Source organism: Podarcis vaucheri (genome assembly GCF_965113315.1).
Source record: "Podarcis vaucheri genome assembly, chromosome: 5".
Classification (NCBI taxonomy): Eukaryota; Metazoa; Chordata; class Lepidosauria; order Squamata; family Lacertidae; genus Podarcis; species Podarcis vaucheri.
In genome coordinates this window covers 17526121-17544174 of record NC_138763.1, presented here as the reverse complement: position 1 = coordinate 17544174, position 18054 = coordinate 17526121, and the positions used below count along the sequence as shown (strand labels likewise).

The 18054-nt window shown below is 41.5% G+C and overlaps 1 protein-coding gene across 18 annotated transcripts in view; it reads right to left on the bottom strand.

The window, feature by feature from the left end:
• The window catches only part of MECOM (MDS1 and EVI1 complex locus), a 495241-nt gene that overhangs the window by 24821 nt on the left and 452366 nt on the right, over positions 1-18054 (bottom strand). For 8 of the 18 annotated variants that reach the window (XM_082223897.1, XM_082223907.1, XM_082223909.1 and 5 more), the window contains 4 exons: positions 12448-13810; positions 12123-12209; positions 9966-10053; positions 1072-1098 (listed from right to left, as the gene is read on the bottom strand). In XM_082223897.1, the coding sequence (XP_082080023.1) occupies positions 1072-1098; positions 9966-10053; positions 12123-12209; positions 12448-13810 (1565 nt within the window). The remainder of the gene's footprint in view (positions 1-1071; positions 1099-9965; positions 10054-12122; positions 12210-12447; positions 13811-18054) is intronic. The other 10 variants (XM_082223910.1, XM_082223912.1, XM_082223913.1 and 7 more) reach the window with 5 other exon arrangements.

Sequence of the window (18054 nt, the reverse complement as noted above, 5' to 3'; positions counted from 1 at the left end):
AAAATATTAATAAACTGCCCAATCAATCAATAGTTCTCATCCCCCAGGTTCAGGGCTCACAATTAAAAAATGGAGCTGTACAAAGTACTGCTACTAACTATGAAAAAAATAAAAACAGAGAAGTAAATTGTAATGGTCACGTGCAGAGTACTGAGGTGAACTGATGAAGTGCCACAAGAAGCAGTTGAGCTTCTCATTTTTGTCCAAGCCAACTGTAGGCTCATCCACATTTCCGCTTGTTCCATGTCCAGAGAGCACAGGTCCAAGAGATTTTCTCCTTGCCCTGCTCCTTTCCCAGGGAAAACGTGCTCTTTAGCTTTAAACTGGGGCAAACATAAATCCATAGAAAACCCAATTGATGTTTGAGCTGATTGAGCAATAGGGTTTCCCTGGGGTGGGTGGGAAATATACTTAAATAATGACTATATAATATTCCTTTACATGGATTCATCTGCAAAAGATTGTTTCAAAGGTGGGTGCTCAGAGAGATCCTCCATCACATGTTCAAAAAATGTGTGAGTGGATGACAGGGATGCCCAACCTAGCTTGGTACTTCCTAGCTGTGGCAGCCACAAACACACATCTATGTGTTTTGCTTGTTCTGCTTTATGCATGTACTGACACATGCATGTGAGGGGAGCGCTGTGATCTGTGAGGGATGTCATCTAAACTCGCCAATATGATGGCTTCTGATCTATAGTAGATGGCATACAAAGCCCACACCAGCACAGTAAAATGCTTTATGTGTGCAATTGTGCTGCTGTAAGCTCAGAGCTTTGGATCAGTCACTGGCACAACAATTTTATGCCTCTAGAAATCTTAATACAATTCTTTGAAACGGTTGCACATACAGTCCTTTGTAGCAGACTCCCATTCATTAGAACGTGTAATGGAGTAAAGACTAGCATTTGATGAAAAGTAGAATAAGACACAAGTGTGATTTAGGAGAGCTAAAATAATTAGCAGGAAAAGACTTGTAGGGTTGCAGTGAAGTAAATGAGTTTTCATGTCACGTTTCTTATGCAATTTCTTCTACAGTGTTTAAATTGAAAATATAAAGAATGAACTTACCCAAGTTCTTTGATCAGGCAATTGGAACTGGGAGCAAAATTGAAACAAAAACAACACATTATTCCTGCTTTTGGATCCCTTATTGCAATTAATGTATAGTTCATGCTACAATAAATTGGTTTGTCTTTAAGTTGCTAAAACTCTTTGTTGTTTTTGCTATGAGTGACTAACATGGATTACCCTTCTGGAAGTGGATTATTTGTATCTGAAGTGACATTGGGCCAGTACACAACAGTGTTGAAATTCCACTTAAGGCAGGAGAGGGCAATTTGATCCAGAGAAAGGTGGGGAGGTAGGAGAGTATTTTCCCAAAGCTGGCTTGCCATTTCTTAACCAGAGTTAAAAGGGAGCCAGTGCTGTGTCTCATCTTGTCCATCATATCCAAAATGCAGTGCGGCCATTGTAATTATTACGTTCCAAAATGATCGTTTTCAAAAAATAAATCAAGATGTGTTTATTTTAAGTAGATTTTTCTTTTAAACAGGGTCTGTGTGGTTTGGTCCTAATAGCTTCCCATAGTTTTTATGGGAACTTACAGGTATGTTTGTCAACCACTAAAGTTAATCTTTGTATGATTATTAAAACAGTAGCACAAAATAAGTTATCACACAACACTGAGTTAAATTCTGCCTTTGGAACTAAAGCAGCGTATCTCTTAGTATGTTCTAATCCTATTTTACCAACCAGCAAAATTGTGGTAGGTCCCTGACCACACACATACCAGTTTTGTGTCAAAACTCTTTTTCATTTGCGTGCCATTTGCAGACACTATCTCTAAATTTCACTTTAGAATAAAACATATTCACATACAGATTTATTTATTTTTACCTTTCTGCTCATTTACCTTATTCACAAGTGCAATGCATAACAAGTGCTTAAGGTTAAGAGATGCAATAGTGAAGCATGGAGCAGCAGCAAGCTCAGGGGAGCTGCTTCCAAACATGGATGGCAGCCCACCATGAGCTCAATGAACCTCACAGGGTTTTTTTGTTGCCTGCTGCCATGTCGTGGTTTATCGTAAATAGTGAAGACCTACTTCACAGGATGTGGGCTGCAGAAGAAGTGAAGCAAAAGTAGGTCCTGAACATTTACAAGACAAGAGAACCAGGACAGGAAAAGACACACCAAGGAAGACTAGCAGAAACTCAGGACTGGTACCAGACTCAGGCTCCTTATTCACGTGATTGGTGTCACTTGAACTATGCTAAATCATAAGAGGCAGCTGGTTTACTGGCACATGGTAAGTAAGCCATTTGTATGGAGATGCTCACCACACGGCTGCGAGGATTTTCTGCATTCCTCACAAACCTTAGTTTTAGACACTTGTGGTGATGTAGGTAAAGCTGCGGCAATTGCACAGTGAGTTGATCAAGTGATAACAGCCAAAAATGGGAGTATTTCCAAGTGGTGGCAGTATTATCTAAAGACCAACCACCAGAGGAGCTAGAGTAAGGAAAAGCAAAGATCCAAGGAAAAACAGGCCGGCTAAGGGAGATCTCTCAATCTGACAGCTGATCAACATTCACTCAACCAAAGCTTTCTTTGCATCTCCAAGAAAAGTAATTTCATCTGTGCATGCTGCCAATACATGGGTAAGATTGTAAGTGCTTCAGGTGTACTATGCATAGCCTCATATGCATGCAGCCTAGATCGGCATGATCAGAGGCGTAGCATGGGAGGGGGGTCCCTGGGGGCCGTGGCCCCGGATGCAATTTTGTGAGGGGGCTCAAACAGGCACCCCCACAGCAGGCTCCTTTATTGGAGCCTGGCTCTACGCAAGAAGGAGCTGCGCCTTGGCTGCGGCGCTTGTGCCTGGCACAGGCTGACCCAGAGGAGGTAAGCAGGAGGAGAGTGGGTGGCAGCTTCCCTGCGCCTCTCCTGCTCTGAACTGCAGTGTGTCAAGGATGCCTGCCGCACCCCCCCACCAGGGGCACATCCCACACACCGGCCCAGGCAGCGCAGGCATACGCTCCACCTCTGGGCATGATTCTTCTTCACACAAAAAAGAGGACAATTCAAACCTACAAATGTACATGTCCACTTATGAGCCCATACCTTGTGTTACCTCATACTTTATTTTTTATGCCTTGGGCACTCCACAAGGAAGATTCCATGAGGCTCAGTCACATCCCCAGAAGGCAGACCTGTTGACCAGCCTTCCATCAACCTCTTACTACATCTTTTTGCAGGGGCTACTAGGAGGCTCTAAGTCACTGCAGCCAAAACAAGTGTACAGTGGTACCTCGGGTTGCATACGCTTCAGGTTACATACACTTCAGGTTACAGACTCCGCTAACCCAGAAATATTACCTCGGGTTAAGAACTTTGCTTCAGGTTAAGAACAGAAATCGTGCTCTGGCGGCGCAGGAGGCCCCATTAGCTAAAGTGGTGCTTCAGGTTAAGAACTCTTTCAGGTTAAGAACAGACCTCCAGAACGAATTAAGTTCTTAACCCGAGGTACCTGTGTATTTGTTTTAATCATCTCTCATTTCAACTATAGCCGTACAAGTTTGGGAGTGAGTTCTGACATAGGGTTTATCAATATTTGTAGCTCGGTGGTAGAGCAGTTGGACTTCTATACAGAAGGTCTGGAGTTCCATCTCTACAATCTCCAGGTAGGGCCAGGGGAGCTGCTGCCAATCAGTGTAAATAATACTGAGCTAGATGGATCACTTGTTTGACTTAATACAAGGCCACTTCCTATATTTCTATGTTAATTGTTGTTGTTGTTTAGTCATTCAGTCGTGTCCGACTCTTTGTGACCCCATGGACCAGAACATGCCAGGCACTCCTGTCTTCCACTGTCTCCCGCAGTTTGGTCAGACTCATGTTGGTAGCTTCGAGAACACTGTCCAACCATCTATGTTAATTACTCTATTTTATTTCTGTTCTTCCTTTTGATCCAGAAGGCTACCCAAGGTGGCTCACATAAAATTAAAAAACACAGTTCTTTTGGGCCTGTTTCCAACCCACTCTGGCATGTAGCACTCCCCTGGGGTGGCATGTACCACAACCCACACATCTCATCATCAGCATTTTATTAGTAATACTACATTTAAAATCTGCCTTCCCTCCACAAAGCCCAGAACAGCGTAAGTGGTTTTCCCCATTTTATTCTCACAGCAACCCTATGAATGTGGCTAGGCTGAGAGTAACTGGGTCACAGTCATCCAGTGATCTTCATGGCTGAGTGGGGACTTGAATATGCATCTCCCCACTTTAACAACTATGTCATTCTGGCTCTCGGGTTATTGTAGCTGATAAATACCTAACACAGTGTTAGCCACCACACAAAAATACTTCTAAAGGGGCAACAGGTTTGTGTACATTTCCCACAAGCAAAACAGAGCAATGGTTTGTGAAGTGGGGGAGTGACTGGCATTGATATATAGGGGTGTGAGAGAAGGGTAGAGACAGTTCACTTCATCCACCTTCCACTAAGTCACCTCCGAACTGTGGTTGCTGAACACAGCTACTGCTTTGAACTCAGTGTCTGTGATCACTGCTGACGTCATGACATGCTAATCCTAGGAAAATAACACTCTTAGCTGCAATCACGTACCCACTTATCTGGGAATGGAGAATCACAGAATTGTAGGGCCATCTAGCCCAACCCCCTGGGATGCAGGAAGCTCAACTCAACTAAAGCATACATGACAGATGGTCTGGGTAGACATTCACTGTCAGTTACCTAATTTATATGGAAATCCCCATAGTTTTCATTTTAAAAAGTAAATAGTTTTCATTTCATTCTAAAAAGTATATCTGTTTCAAACAAGCAGCTTTGTGTGAAGATTTTAGCCCTTCAGAACTTAATGTTAGAAGCGGCTCTCAGAATATGAAGTTTGGCAGAAATAAAAGATGTGATGAAGTTTACATAATCTTCCTGGGTACAGACAAAGGGACTGTCTCTTAGTCATGTGACAAAACATAGTGTGATTGTTAGAGAAAAGAAGGTGTTGCATGGCAGCCTTTCCTCGGGTCCTGCTTGCAGCTTTCCCTCAGGCATCTGGCTGGCCCATCTGTGAGACCAGGAGGCTGGGCTACATGGGCTGCAGGCCTGATCCAGCAGGCTCTTCTATGTCCCTTCTTATAACTGCTCCCTGCCAACTTCCCTCCACCCCCCCATGGTTCCTGTTCTTTTCCTCCCCCCCCCTTTCCAGTATGTATTTATTACACAACCTTTAAAGTAGCTCAAAGCCACATTTTTGCTTCATATGGAGTAGCTGAAGCCCAAGGCCAGCTTTTGCAGAAATCCTGCATTTTATTTTATTTAAAATCTTTATATACTGCTTTATATTTAAAAATATCCAAAGCAGTGTACAACACAGAATTACAAAGCAACAAAAACAATCAGTATAAAACAATAGATATATATAAATATATAGTAGTCCAATCTGGTCGCCGTGTATGCAGCAACATTACTAATCAAAAGATGCCTCTTGGAGCAAACACCTTTTTACGACATACTTGCAAGCCTAATTTCCCAGGTAGGCAAAGACCTCTCTACCTGTTGAATACAAGACAGAATACCAGTGGCTGTGGTGCCACCACAAGATTTCCATGTGCTGATTTCAATGAGTTGGGCAGTCTATATGGGAGAAGGCACTCTTTCGGATACATTTATAAGCTAACAGCGAAACCTCAAACCAGGCTCAGTAGCAAATTGACAGCCAATGCACGTGCCTCTGCTATGTTCACAATATGCAACTCCACTGAGCAGCCATGCTACCGCATTCTGTACTGGCTGCAGCTTCTGATCCAGCCTTGGGATGAGCCCTGCAAAGGCTACACTGCAGTAATCCGTTGCTGAGATTACCCAGTGCATGGGTCATTATGGCTAAACTATCCCTGTCCAGGAACCATCGTAGCTACTGCACCAGCCAAACCTGGTAAAAGGCACTCCTAGTCCTAGCCACTATGGTCACTTGGGTCTCTAGTAGCAACGATGGAACCATTTCAGAGGGAGTGCACCCCCTCCAGAACAGGTGAATTATTTCCTTGACCCAAGAACTGCTTACTTATAGAGCCGTCATCTCACTGGCCCTCATCCATCCCACAACTACATCCAGGCACTGAGTTGGGTCCTGAAAATCAGTACTATCCAAGAGTTCCTACAGCTGGGTTACTCTGGATCTCTCTAGTTCCTCAAAATGGGGATATTGGTGACTAGGCAGTAGTTGTCATACACCAACAGGTTCAGGGTGGGTTTCTTGAGGAATGGTGGCACAACCAGCTCACCACCACACCCTGAACCCACCTGGTCATAGCCACTTCCTGCCTAGTCCTTATCAGTCAAGAGCAGCAGGGATCAAGAAAGCACATGATTGGTAGCACTGCTGCAGGCACCTTGTTCATGTCTTCAATGCCTCACTAACTGCAACAGACCCCACAGAGTAAGATCAGCTGATGCACTGGACATCTCAGTGGGATCTGCAACAAAATTATAGTCCAAATTGCTGCAGATGCAACCAATTTTATTCTCAAAGTTCACTGGAGAAGGTTTTGACATTCCCTGGACCATCATGAACAGCTCTGTAGCCCACTTGCTTGTGGATGCATGCAGTGGAGGCAGCAAAGTAAGCTATTCTCTGCCATGCAACAGGCATGATTATGTGTTCTAGCAAGTGTTTGGTTGGCCTCACAGTTGTCCAGTCTACTTTATTACTTGCAGCTCACTGGAGTCCCTGGGAGCAATGCAAGCTCCAGAGTGCTGAAGAGGGCACTTAGCAATCATGTTTATGGCATGTCATATCTCACTGTTCTGTATTCAGATCACCCTTCTCACATTTTGGGGCAGAGATTAGAATAAGAGTACATCCCACTCTATGCATTGGATTTACAGCATGCCAGCCTAAACACCAAAACACACATTGTATTTGCCACTGAGAAGATGTTAAAAACATTCACCCTGTAATAACTGATTCCCTGTTGTATCATTTTGATTGGGTCCATCACATTGCACATCATCCATTCTTTCCATCATACGTGAAGGCATAAGAACCATTTCTTGTGAGTTCCCCCATGTGAACAGTTCAAAAGCTATATCAAAGAGCAATCACTTTATATAGAAGGCAGTTTTTTGCTAGCATCCTCATGACAAAACATAAATTGTAACTAAGTTCTCATACTCTAGCTACTGCTTTTTGCTGGCTCTCAAAAAACAATTAGAACAGTTATAGAATGCTTAACTCACCATCGATTGGTGATAAGAGGAGTAACAAAGAAAGATGGGTTTGACTCCATATTGTCTCAATTTATATCGTTTATTAACAATAGTACAGTAATCTCCCTTTTGTCTCAGTCACAGCAGCCACTATGGAGAAAATATCTCAAGGCTCTTGACTGAGGTATACCCTGTGGATGTGAGCTTAATCTGTAATGTAAAAGATTTTCCAAGTCTGTTTTGATGCCATGAGGATGACTGCATATGAGACTTAACATTTGTGCATGCATTAGTCCTGGAAGGAAACACTTTATGCTTGGCAATTGTTGTTGTTTTTTAATTCAAAATACCAATTGTGATACTATGGTTGAGCCTGGAGCCTCACGCACACGCCAAGCCCCATTCTGTGCCTAATAAGCATGGGACCACTTTGCCCAGCAGCGCTATGGCCCATAGATTGCAGCAAAATACTGGGCAAGGTAAAAGCTGTCCCATGAGCCCTTGCTGAAGAGGGGAGGGGAAAGCCTATATAAGGCTGCTTCCCCTGGAGCTCACAGCCATTTTGCTTTGAGAACTTCCTGCCCATGGTGGCACCCTTGGGTCAGAACAGTGCTTTTTTCTGGAGGGATGCAGGGGTACACATACCCCTAAACATTTTGTGAATCTAAGTTTGGCCTCATTGAGGGGCAGTATTTCAATATGAGTAGGAAAACTAGAGTATCCCTAAAAAAAATTTTTGAAGAAAAAAAAAAGCACTGGCTTACAGCCTTCACTGACCAACTGAGCAACTTTGGGTTGCTGGTTGACAGAGCCGAAAAGGATTTCTTTCTTTCTTTCTTTCTTTCTTTCTTTCTTTCTTTCTTTCTCTCTCTCTCTCTCTCTCTCTCTCTCTCCCCCTCCCTGATTGGCACTTGTTTGGGGTTTTTTCTGCCTTTCCCTCAGTGAAATTATGGCTTTCATAATAATAATAATAATAATAATAATAATAATAATAATAATAATAATAATAATAAAATTTATTATTTATACCCCGCCCATCTGGCTGAGTTTCCCCACCCACTCTGGGTGACTTCCAATCGAGTGTTAAAAACATTACAGCATTAAATATTAAAAACTTCCCAACTTTCTTGGTTAGACGGAAGAACATTTTTTTGTATGAGGGCGGAAATGGCATTGGTCAGGATCAACATAGTGTAGGGGGGCCCCCATAAGGGGCCTGAGGGGAGGATGAACCATGGCAAGCCCAATCGTGGGTTCGGTATCTGCCCAGTTGGAATCTGCACTCTGGTCCCTAGTGAGACCTTGCTTGCTTGGCTTGCACCACGGCAAGGTTCAGCACTGGGCGACTCCTGTTGTGCAGGTTTGGAGCGATCCAGACCCAGCAGATCCATCCCATCAACATGGGGCTTGTGGAATGATGAACTGATCCAGGGACCCAATGCCATACCACCCCTTGCCCTGTCTGCTGCTGTCAATAAAGATTTGGCCTGATTTTATCCCGTCACTGTTGTACAGTCTGGCTATTTTACTGCTCTCATGGGTCACATAGTGCACCTGCCTGGGCAATGTACTGCATCCCTATAATTTTGTCCCGAAGTGTCCTAAGCCAGGTTTCAGTTAGTATAAACTATGCATTCTTTATCCACTTATTGGTAGATTCTTATGAAATAAATCTTCCCTGGATGCCAGCCTACACTAATTTGGACTACCACAAATACGGTTGCTGACAAGTTCTCATAACCTTATCCTCTGAGCTTGGCCATGCCTGCTAAGCTGCGCGTAATCATTTTCAACATTAAAACAGTGGCTTTCTACAGTACTGTGGAGCATTCTGTTAACAAGTAGGTTAACAATCATATCGGTGTTTGCCTATAGTGTTATAAATGAAACATAGCATTAGAAATTAGAATTCCAAGATCCTAGACCTTTGTTTAGGCTACTAAACTAGCATAACCAGAAGAAGCCACCTTGACCTGACAAAACAAAAATGGTGAAGTCTATGCAAGCAGTGCTCAATTTTATCTCATGCATCAAGAAGTTACAGGTGGCAAAGGTTATGTATTAAGGTGGACCCACAAATTCCTGTGGCCTAGAAACAAAATAGACCCTAAACTTGTGACTGAGCCTGTCTGTCATGCATTTGGGTTGGACATTTTTGCCCCCTGGCAGGTATGACATAAGCAAATACCAGAAGTTGCTCCCTGTTGACATATCTTGAAAAATTGAGAAGTAGACATATGGTGGATCAGTCATATTATCATTTCACCAGGTGCTTTTGTTTGGCATAACTGCATAAGAACTTAGTTTAACAAGCACAGTGCCTTGAAAACAGGCTAGAAATTCAGGGAGGTGCTTTGGGTGTGTCCGGCATTTTGCTCATGCCAGTCTGCATAGTGCGACTTCTGGGCATTTTTCTTAGAGGCATTCATGCAGATGAAAGACTACTTCCAGTACACCCTAAGGGGCTTCTCTTGTGGCATCTGAGACACACAACCCCAGAATTCCACTGGGCATGTGGAGACAGTTGCACTATTCTCTTGAAGTCTTCCTGAAAAACATTGCGAAAAGTAAAACAATGCTACGTGGTTTGTTTCTCCCTGCTCACTAAAACTTGTATGTTCTAGGAAATCCGATAATGACTAAGATTCCCGTTGTTCCTGTGCACCTGTGTCTATGGCTTAACATGTTTGTTTACCATCACAACATCTTGATTGTAAAAAATACTTACTTGTGGGTGGAATAAGAATCCCGGGGATGGTCTCAAGTACTTTTCTTTTAAAGCTTCAAGTGGGTCAGTTAGCTTTCTTTTTTCTACTCTGTAAATGTTAAAATAAGAATGTTCTTGTGATGACTCAGTCTCTCATATGGATAACTATTTGATAACTTGGATTCGGAACAAGAGGCAAAACTTCTCAGGCACAAAGATCAAAGACAAGGAGGTGCGATTCACTATGCTCTTTAATGCCAATGAGGCTGGTGAGCACCCCTTAAAAAACTACGCCAATGACTCTGGAAACATTCCAGTTTCAAGTATCTACTATTATGCGCAACAGAAACTGCTGAGTGGTCTGAGCACAGTTATCAAAACCATAACTATATTATCAAAACTACAGAGTTGAAATGGCCAATTTTCTATGGAACAAAATCAAATATTAAAAACAAACAAACAATCGGACTGAAAATTTTTCTATGAAGCTTTTATTATTGTTTTACTATTAATATTATTATCTGCTTTTGAAGTATGGGAAATGAGTTCCAAATATGTCAGCATCGACGCTCACCACTTCAAATACAAAATACATCTATTTCCATATTCATATTTTCTCCCCCCCCCCCAAATAGGATTATGGTTTTTTTGTAACTCATCATGAAGGTCTGCCAAGTTTATATCATGTCAATATTGGCTAACTTGTTTAAAGAATGAGAGGATTTTTTGTTTTACATTTGGAAGTTGTAGATTAGTTAAGTTGTGCCAAGTGACTGAAGCAGCAAATTCCATAGTAGACAAATACTACAGAAATAAACAAAACGGGGGGGGGGGGGAGAATAATTTTAACAGGATGCTATATTTATTTAGGTCTAAATCCCATGAATGAATATCCAGATGTGATATTCGAAAACAGCAAGTTGGCGTCATTCAGCACTTGTTCATAAACGTAGGCCAGTTTTTCCCAAACTTTATTCTTTCAAAATATAAAAATAAAATGTTCCTTTCCCTGTTTAACCTGAACAGCATGCTTGTAGAATATGTAAGAGTTAAAACGACTCACTCTCAGAGGAGCCCCCCCCCCCACTCCCTGTGTTTCTGCATGAGTCACTGATCTGGGTATGTCTCCTGGTGGGAAAGAAGCAAGGCCAGAGCAGTGACTCAAGCACAGGCAGATTGGAGGCCTTTCTGAGGGTGGGTAATTCTGCTGCCATCTCTGCATTGCAGATGAATGAGTTTCTCCATTAGAGAGAGAGAGTGCCATCCAAAGTAGAGGTTCATTGAAAGGATGTTAAGCCACAGCAGTAAATCATGCAGAGATGCAGTGAGCTCTCTGCTCTGTGGGTGGGTTATTGAGGGCTTTAATTAAAGAGCCTTTAATTATTTAATTAATTTTGACAACTCTTGCTGTACTCTTGCTGTGTGCTGGCATATTACATGGGAATGAACACCATAGGCAGCCGGCAGCCGTTGTTATCCCTTGTCCAATTGCGTTTTGTTTAGATTTTTGTTCATCTGTTCTTGTGGTATGCTTTGCTCCTTTGCAACACATACGCACCTACGGCTGTACACCAACAGAAGTCAATATTCTCATGGGAAACACACCAGTCTGCATTGTCAGGGGGCAGCTAGAATACTTCCACTCACGAGGAAACTATATTTGGGTACAGCTGCATGCCTGATGATAGATCCATCAGGCTTGGGCTCTTACTTACAAAGAAAGAAACTTGGCTAGCCTGCCATTTGAAGTGGCAAACTTGGGAGAACAATTTATTGTATTGTCTTTCCAGAGATCACATGAAAGACAGTACCCATTCAATGTGGCAAATAAAGAAACTATTTTATGAAAACCCAGAAAAATCTCTAATCAGGAATATCAAATTGAATTTGTTTGAATGCACCGGCTCTATCAGGTGTCTCCCTGGATAGATCCAGAAAATAGCATACATTGCTATTTCCCTTTGGAATAATTGTTCTATTGTCCTGTGTTCAATAAGATATCCGAACACACTAAGTAATATTTACTATTATTGTTATTTCATTGCTATATTACTATTTATCATACAGTTCCTTTGGCATTAGTTGTAATACTCTGCACAGCAGAGTGCAACAAACACTTCCCAATAATTAAAAACAAATCAGTAGATTACTTGATTGTAAATAAAGGCAGAATTTTACCCTTGAGTTCCACGTTGTGTTGCTATGGTACAACGTGTTTTGAGTTCTTGAGTGAAACACCTTTGATTGCAGTGGAGATCGACGTTCCTAGTTTGCAAACAAAAGCTGGATTTGACTGCCAATTTTTAAATACATTATTTTTTCTGAAGGGAAAATTGCTTCAGATATAATAATTATTTTGTATTAAGAGAATAAATGTTTAAAAATCCCCAGTCCCTAAGCTGCATTCATTCAAATTTCAACTATTTGTGCATTTTATTACATTAAATGACTGAGGACCATAGGCCATTTGGGCCATCTGTATAGCTTGTTTCATGTGTATTACCTGTAAATGGGATCCATAAAGAAAGGTGTTGGCCTTGCATGTTGCAAAGAGATGTCCGAGGACTTCCTTGATTCAAGATCAATATCTCCTTTCTTTCCTCCAAACACATGGTTTTTCCGAGGCTCAGTCTGTTTTGTACCACTAGCTCGACTTCTGCTGCCCATACTCAAATCTAGAGGCTGGTCCTGGTTGGTCACTGATGGAGCTGCTGGTTTTGAGGTTATAGGAGTAAGTGGTTTCTCCTCCTTACGTTTAGTGGTAAGGTCAAAGGGAGACTCGGAGTTTCCCTTTAAGATCTTCTTTGCTTCACCTGGCGATTGGGGTTCCATTTTCAAAGGTAACGGTCTCAAGTCTCTATCAGGAAATGGGTACATTGACTGAGAGAATGCTGGAAAAAATGGGAGGGGAAACATGGAAGGGTAAGGTAAGGCTCCAACCTTTTTGTCCTGTAGCCCCACAAGTCCTGTCGAACCAAAGTATTTTTCAGCAATAGAGGCAATGGCCTTTATAGAATCATTCACAGCTCCTGACACCGCAGTTTGCTCCTCTAAAGATGGTGAGAAGATGGAATGATTGCTGTATTCTTTCTTATTATTTACGGAAGCCAAATTCTGCAGAGAGTTTACTTTGTCTTTGAACATTTTACCATTTTCTTTACATTTCTCTTTATCACTTTCAATGTCACTTTCCAGATCAGAGCCAGAGGTGGTCTCCAGGTCACTCCCACTGGGGGTACTGACATCATCAAGGTCACTACTCTCTGACTGGTCACTGATTTTTTCATGTGGCCTCTCTTCGGAGGACCTTTCTGGTTGAAGCTCCACTGGCTTATTTTCACTTAGGTTAGGTGGGTGCTTATTTAGTGCCTTCAAAATATCCTGGGTAGCTGGCAGTGTCTGAGGATGTGTCATGAGGGGACTTTGACTTTTGATTGATTGGTCTGTGTTTGGCAGTCCTTTAACAGGAGAACTAGCAGGTATCAAAGGTGGCCTGTGGTACAAGCCTGAAGGAAACAGACCAGGGAAGCTAAAAGAAAATCCAGGAGCTGTTGGAAAGGTAAGACCAGCAGGATGCCTATTGGCACCAAAATAGTCAGCAAGGCCCGGATTTGCATGATTCATATTAACCATGGAAGATTTATCCATAGCTGGGGTTCCAGGAAGTGATATGCCTTGGCCAAAAAATCCTCCTGCCGCAAAATGGTTCTTGCCCTCACAAAATCTCCTGTGTTTATTTAAGGAAGACGTAGTGCTGAACATTTGTCCACAGTCTTTGCACTTGATTTGGGTTCTGCAATCAGCATGCATACGCTTATGACGGCAAAGGTTTGAAAACTGAGTATAGGACTTATGGCAGACCTCACCTGTGTGTAAACAACAACAACAACAAAAACTCAGGATTTAAAGTATTTTTTTCTGTTCCTCCTCCCCACACCCCATTCAATCCCACCCAGCTGCTTGAAACTGAGCATCTGAAGTCTCTTACACTTTTAGAAAACTTACTTAAGAGTTCATTCCTAAACATGTTTACTCAGAAATAAGACCCACTGAGTTCAATGGAATTTATATCCTTGTATATGCAACTATGGCTGCATCCAGCATTCCTATGTGCATACACTTAAGAGTAAGCCCCATTTAACACAGTCTGCTGATTTGAATGGGTCTGTTCTGAGTATGACCAACAATGGACAGCACCAAGGCCTTAAACATGTATAGGGGCTGCATTGTTAGTCAGACATCTGAAAGGATGAGTCTGAGTGCAGATTGCATGTAAAAAAACCAAAATTGTCCCAACCACCAAAACAAGGAATTCAGTTAGGCAAATATAATAAGAAGCAGAAAATGAAAATCCCCACATTTCTTTCCCTTTTTAAAAAAATCAACATTAGTATCATATTGTTTTATTGTTCATAATATTTGACAGCCTTGAGTTTTATATGCATTGGCCAGGATCCAGAAAAATCCATGTGCATGCACCTGAAACCCCTGTCCTTCCGATTCAGCAGTCCCCTACTTGCAAGTTGAGAAGAGATACAAAAACGTTACATGCAAGCCAATCTTTTGCACATACATGGAGTTCTGGATTATGGTCACTGCTTTATAGTACAATGATCTTTAGAGACATAAGACATAATTGCAGAAGAGAATACCATATTGACCCTTGCATATGCATGAATAACACTTGCATATGCATAAGTAACTTGACCCCATGGTTTGCTCCATTATTTTGATTGCACAAGCATATAAAGTTACTTTTATCTAAGAAAGTCTGAACAGAAGTTACCACAGGTTTAGTGCTTTTGATATATACTGCTATATATATATACTGCATAACCATGATAGCTATACTGGTCTGATTTCAGAAATAAGGTACTGTGGTTGTATATGTGCACCATGAACAAAGAATACATTTTCTAAGCTAATTTCTACAGTTGGAACAATTCCTGTGGTCATTTACTAAAACAAATATGCATTCAGAACAAATGTGTGCTCTTGGCAGGGCCTTGCCAACACAGGTATGTGGTAAGTTTTCTTCAAAATCAGGGCAAATGCAAGGGGGACTTGCAACAAAGCATTGCTGTTTGTGGCATGCTGCCATAAAAGATTTCAGTCATTCCATTCTCCTTCCAGTTTTGTGTCTTCCTCGGTTGTTACTTAGCATTCCATGGTCACCGAGCACAGCTAGTAGGCTTTGGGCTGTTGGGAGGGGTCCCCTCCCGCTTAGGGTTTTTCCCTAAAACACAACAAAAAACATACTTCTTGAAAACCTTAAGAGTTCCTGGCTGATTCCTCCCTTTTGTATGGGAATATAATTGGCACACACAGCCTGAAATTTTAAAATAGATGAGCCTGCAATAAAATGTTGCAGCATGGGGTGTTGCAGTCAGTCATCCAGGATTATACTGTTCCATTTCCCCTCCAACTCGGTTTTCTATCTCCTCTACCCCAACTAATCAGTCAGTATTCCATGGCCTCTGAACATGTTCAATTCTCACTCGGCTTATTGAGAGTTTTTTCCCGTCAAGGTTTTCTGTCCTTCTGCAAAACTTAAGGTTCTTCCAAGCTTGCTGACACTTCCCTCCTGGGTGTGGATTTTGCCACTTTGGCTATATACCACCACTCTAAACTCTAAATAGTGGGTATGGTTATTATCCTTATGCATTAAAACTCAGCTTCCTCCAGTAAAGAAGAGTTGAACAGTTTAACTTTTGCTCAGTTTGTGTTATATCACAGGCTCTTGCCCTTCACACATCAAAGCCCTACAACAATGCATATTGTGCATTCTCAGACCTTCTTAACAATTATTTTAGTGGTTTCAGACAGGCTGACATAATTTACAATGGCTCTATTTTAAGCCTGCAAAGGAAACTGAATTGAATGTATCCCATCCTGCACTCTTGGTTCCCATGAACTATAATCACGTCCTCTGACTTCCATGTACACCGTGGCTGATGCTAACCTTCCTGCTCTTATAAAGCTTATCCTTGAGAACCTGCCCGCTTGTTGTCTGTCTTAAATGTTTACCCTGTAGCTATCTGTTCCCATCACAACAACAAAGACTTCCATTGTCTGAGAAGGCCCTGATTCCACCTGTCTGGCTCAGATGAGTTGCCTTGCTGATATCTATCAGACAACAGCTAGAGTAACAGTTGCAGGGTTGGGTGCAAGCCAAAGAAATGTACAATTCAGGAAGAATGTTATTGCTCTGTATCAGCCAGGGTTCCTGTAAGATACCTTTCATTCACAAGGAATGCTCCAGCCAAAAAAATGTATTAAGAAAAAAATATTACTCACACAAGAACAGTAGCAAGTTTAATTTGATCTTTCTAAGTATGAGGTATTTTCCCTTTATTTGGAGAAAATATCACACAGATTGGAGAAACATTTGGATTTTTTTCTAAATTAAATTCTTCGATCCGTCAATTTAATTTGGGATATTTATTGCTTTTAAAGCCCAATGCAGATGGCATTCCTCTATCGCAGTGTTCAGGACTTCTAATAGTGAAGTTGCTATTGATTTGTATGGTATCCAACTAGCAATCCTATAAGTCTTATTATTATTGAACTTAATGGGGCTTGCTTCTGAACAGAATTGTATGGGATTGCACAGTAAAGAAATGCACGGGTTCTTAACTGGTCTGAAGGCACATGGTACAGTTGCATTGCTGGAATTTACTAAATAGATCTTGGCCAAAGTAATATCCAGGTGAGAGACTTTGAGCTCTTGCAGAAAAGACAGAATACAAATTTAACAAAGAAATAATAGATTTGATATGCAAGCAGGAAGACTTCTACTATATACAGAGGTACTCAGTTGTTCCCTTTCTCAAAGATAATAGGCTGGCACTTATTTACACATGAAAATACATCAGAGATATACAAATATAAAATGGCTTTCATGCCTAGCAATCTGAGACACAGCTGACATAGTGGTTAAAATTTAAAACTAAGCAGACAACAATACTACCAGTTGAGATGAGTAGTTCTTAATGGCCTTCACAACAAGGCAAGATTATCTGGCAGGGCAAACATTCACTTTTAAAATTATAGCCGAAATCATTAATGAATGCATCAAACTGCAGCACACTAATACATTGATACGATGGAGAGAGGATAGGAGACCCCTTGCAGATTCCATTACATAATCTATTGTATCAGTAGCCATAAATGTTCAAGATCTGCATAAAAGCCCCAATTCAGGTTGGCCCCATCTCCTGATTAAGCAGTTATGTCTGGGATAATAGCAAGAGGCAGAATGAGGAAACAAGTACACCAGATCACTTTGCTCTATAGTAGATCCTTCCCTCATTTGGCAGTTCTCTCTGCCTCTATAAAAAGAACTGTCCTAATCTCCAGCTTGGGGCATACAGGCTTCTCCATTCACTTCCATGGAACAGGGCAGCTTTCTACACAATGCTATTTGCACAAACAGAACCCTCTCTCCAATTACAATGGATGGAAAAAGGTCTTATGGCCCAGAACCCTGACACTCAGAATAAGTTTGGGTAGTAGGGTTGTGCATTGCCACCACTAGTCAGGTGATGCTTTCAGTAGTTCATCACAGAGATAATCCTAAATTTATATTGACAGAATTGCTGGGTTTTGGTTAAATTAGTGAATGATGTGGCTGCGCATAACGTTAGGACTGGAAACCAACTATTTAAAACAGAAGAACGGTTTGGGTGGATCAAACTAAGTCTCTCAAGGCTGCAGTAGCGAATTAAATGCCTCAGGAAACTCACAGGAAAGGTTGTGATGGTAATGGTCATTCATTATTGTTTGCCTTCAATCTATGGTAATCAGAAGCTCACAATAGCAGAGAGTGTAAAAGAAAACATAGGATGCATTCATTTGAATTCTTGTGACAAAGACAGTGTTGAAATGGAGATGAACGTATTTTTGTGCAAGTAAATAGAATGAAAGCGCTTTAAAATTTGTTGTGGGTGGAAAAGGATTGCCTAATGCATGGTAGAATGTGAAGAGACCAATAAGCTTCATTCTTAGTGTAGCACTCCAACCCTGCCAGTCCCTTTAACTTCAATATACATTTTTACTTTAAACTAAGCCAAGTGGCGTAAACTAAGTAAACTAAGTAAACTTAGTAAAC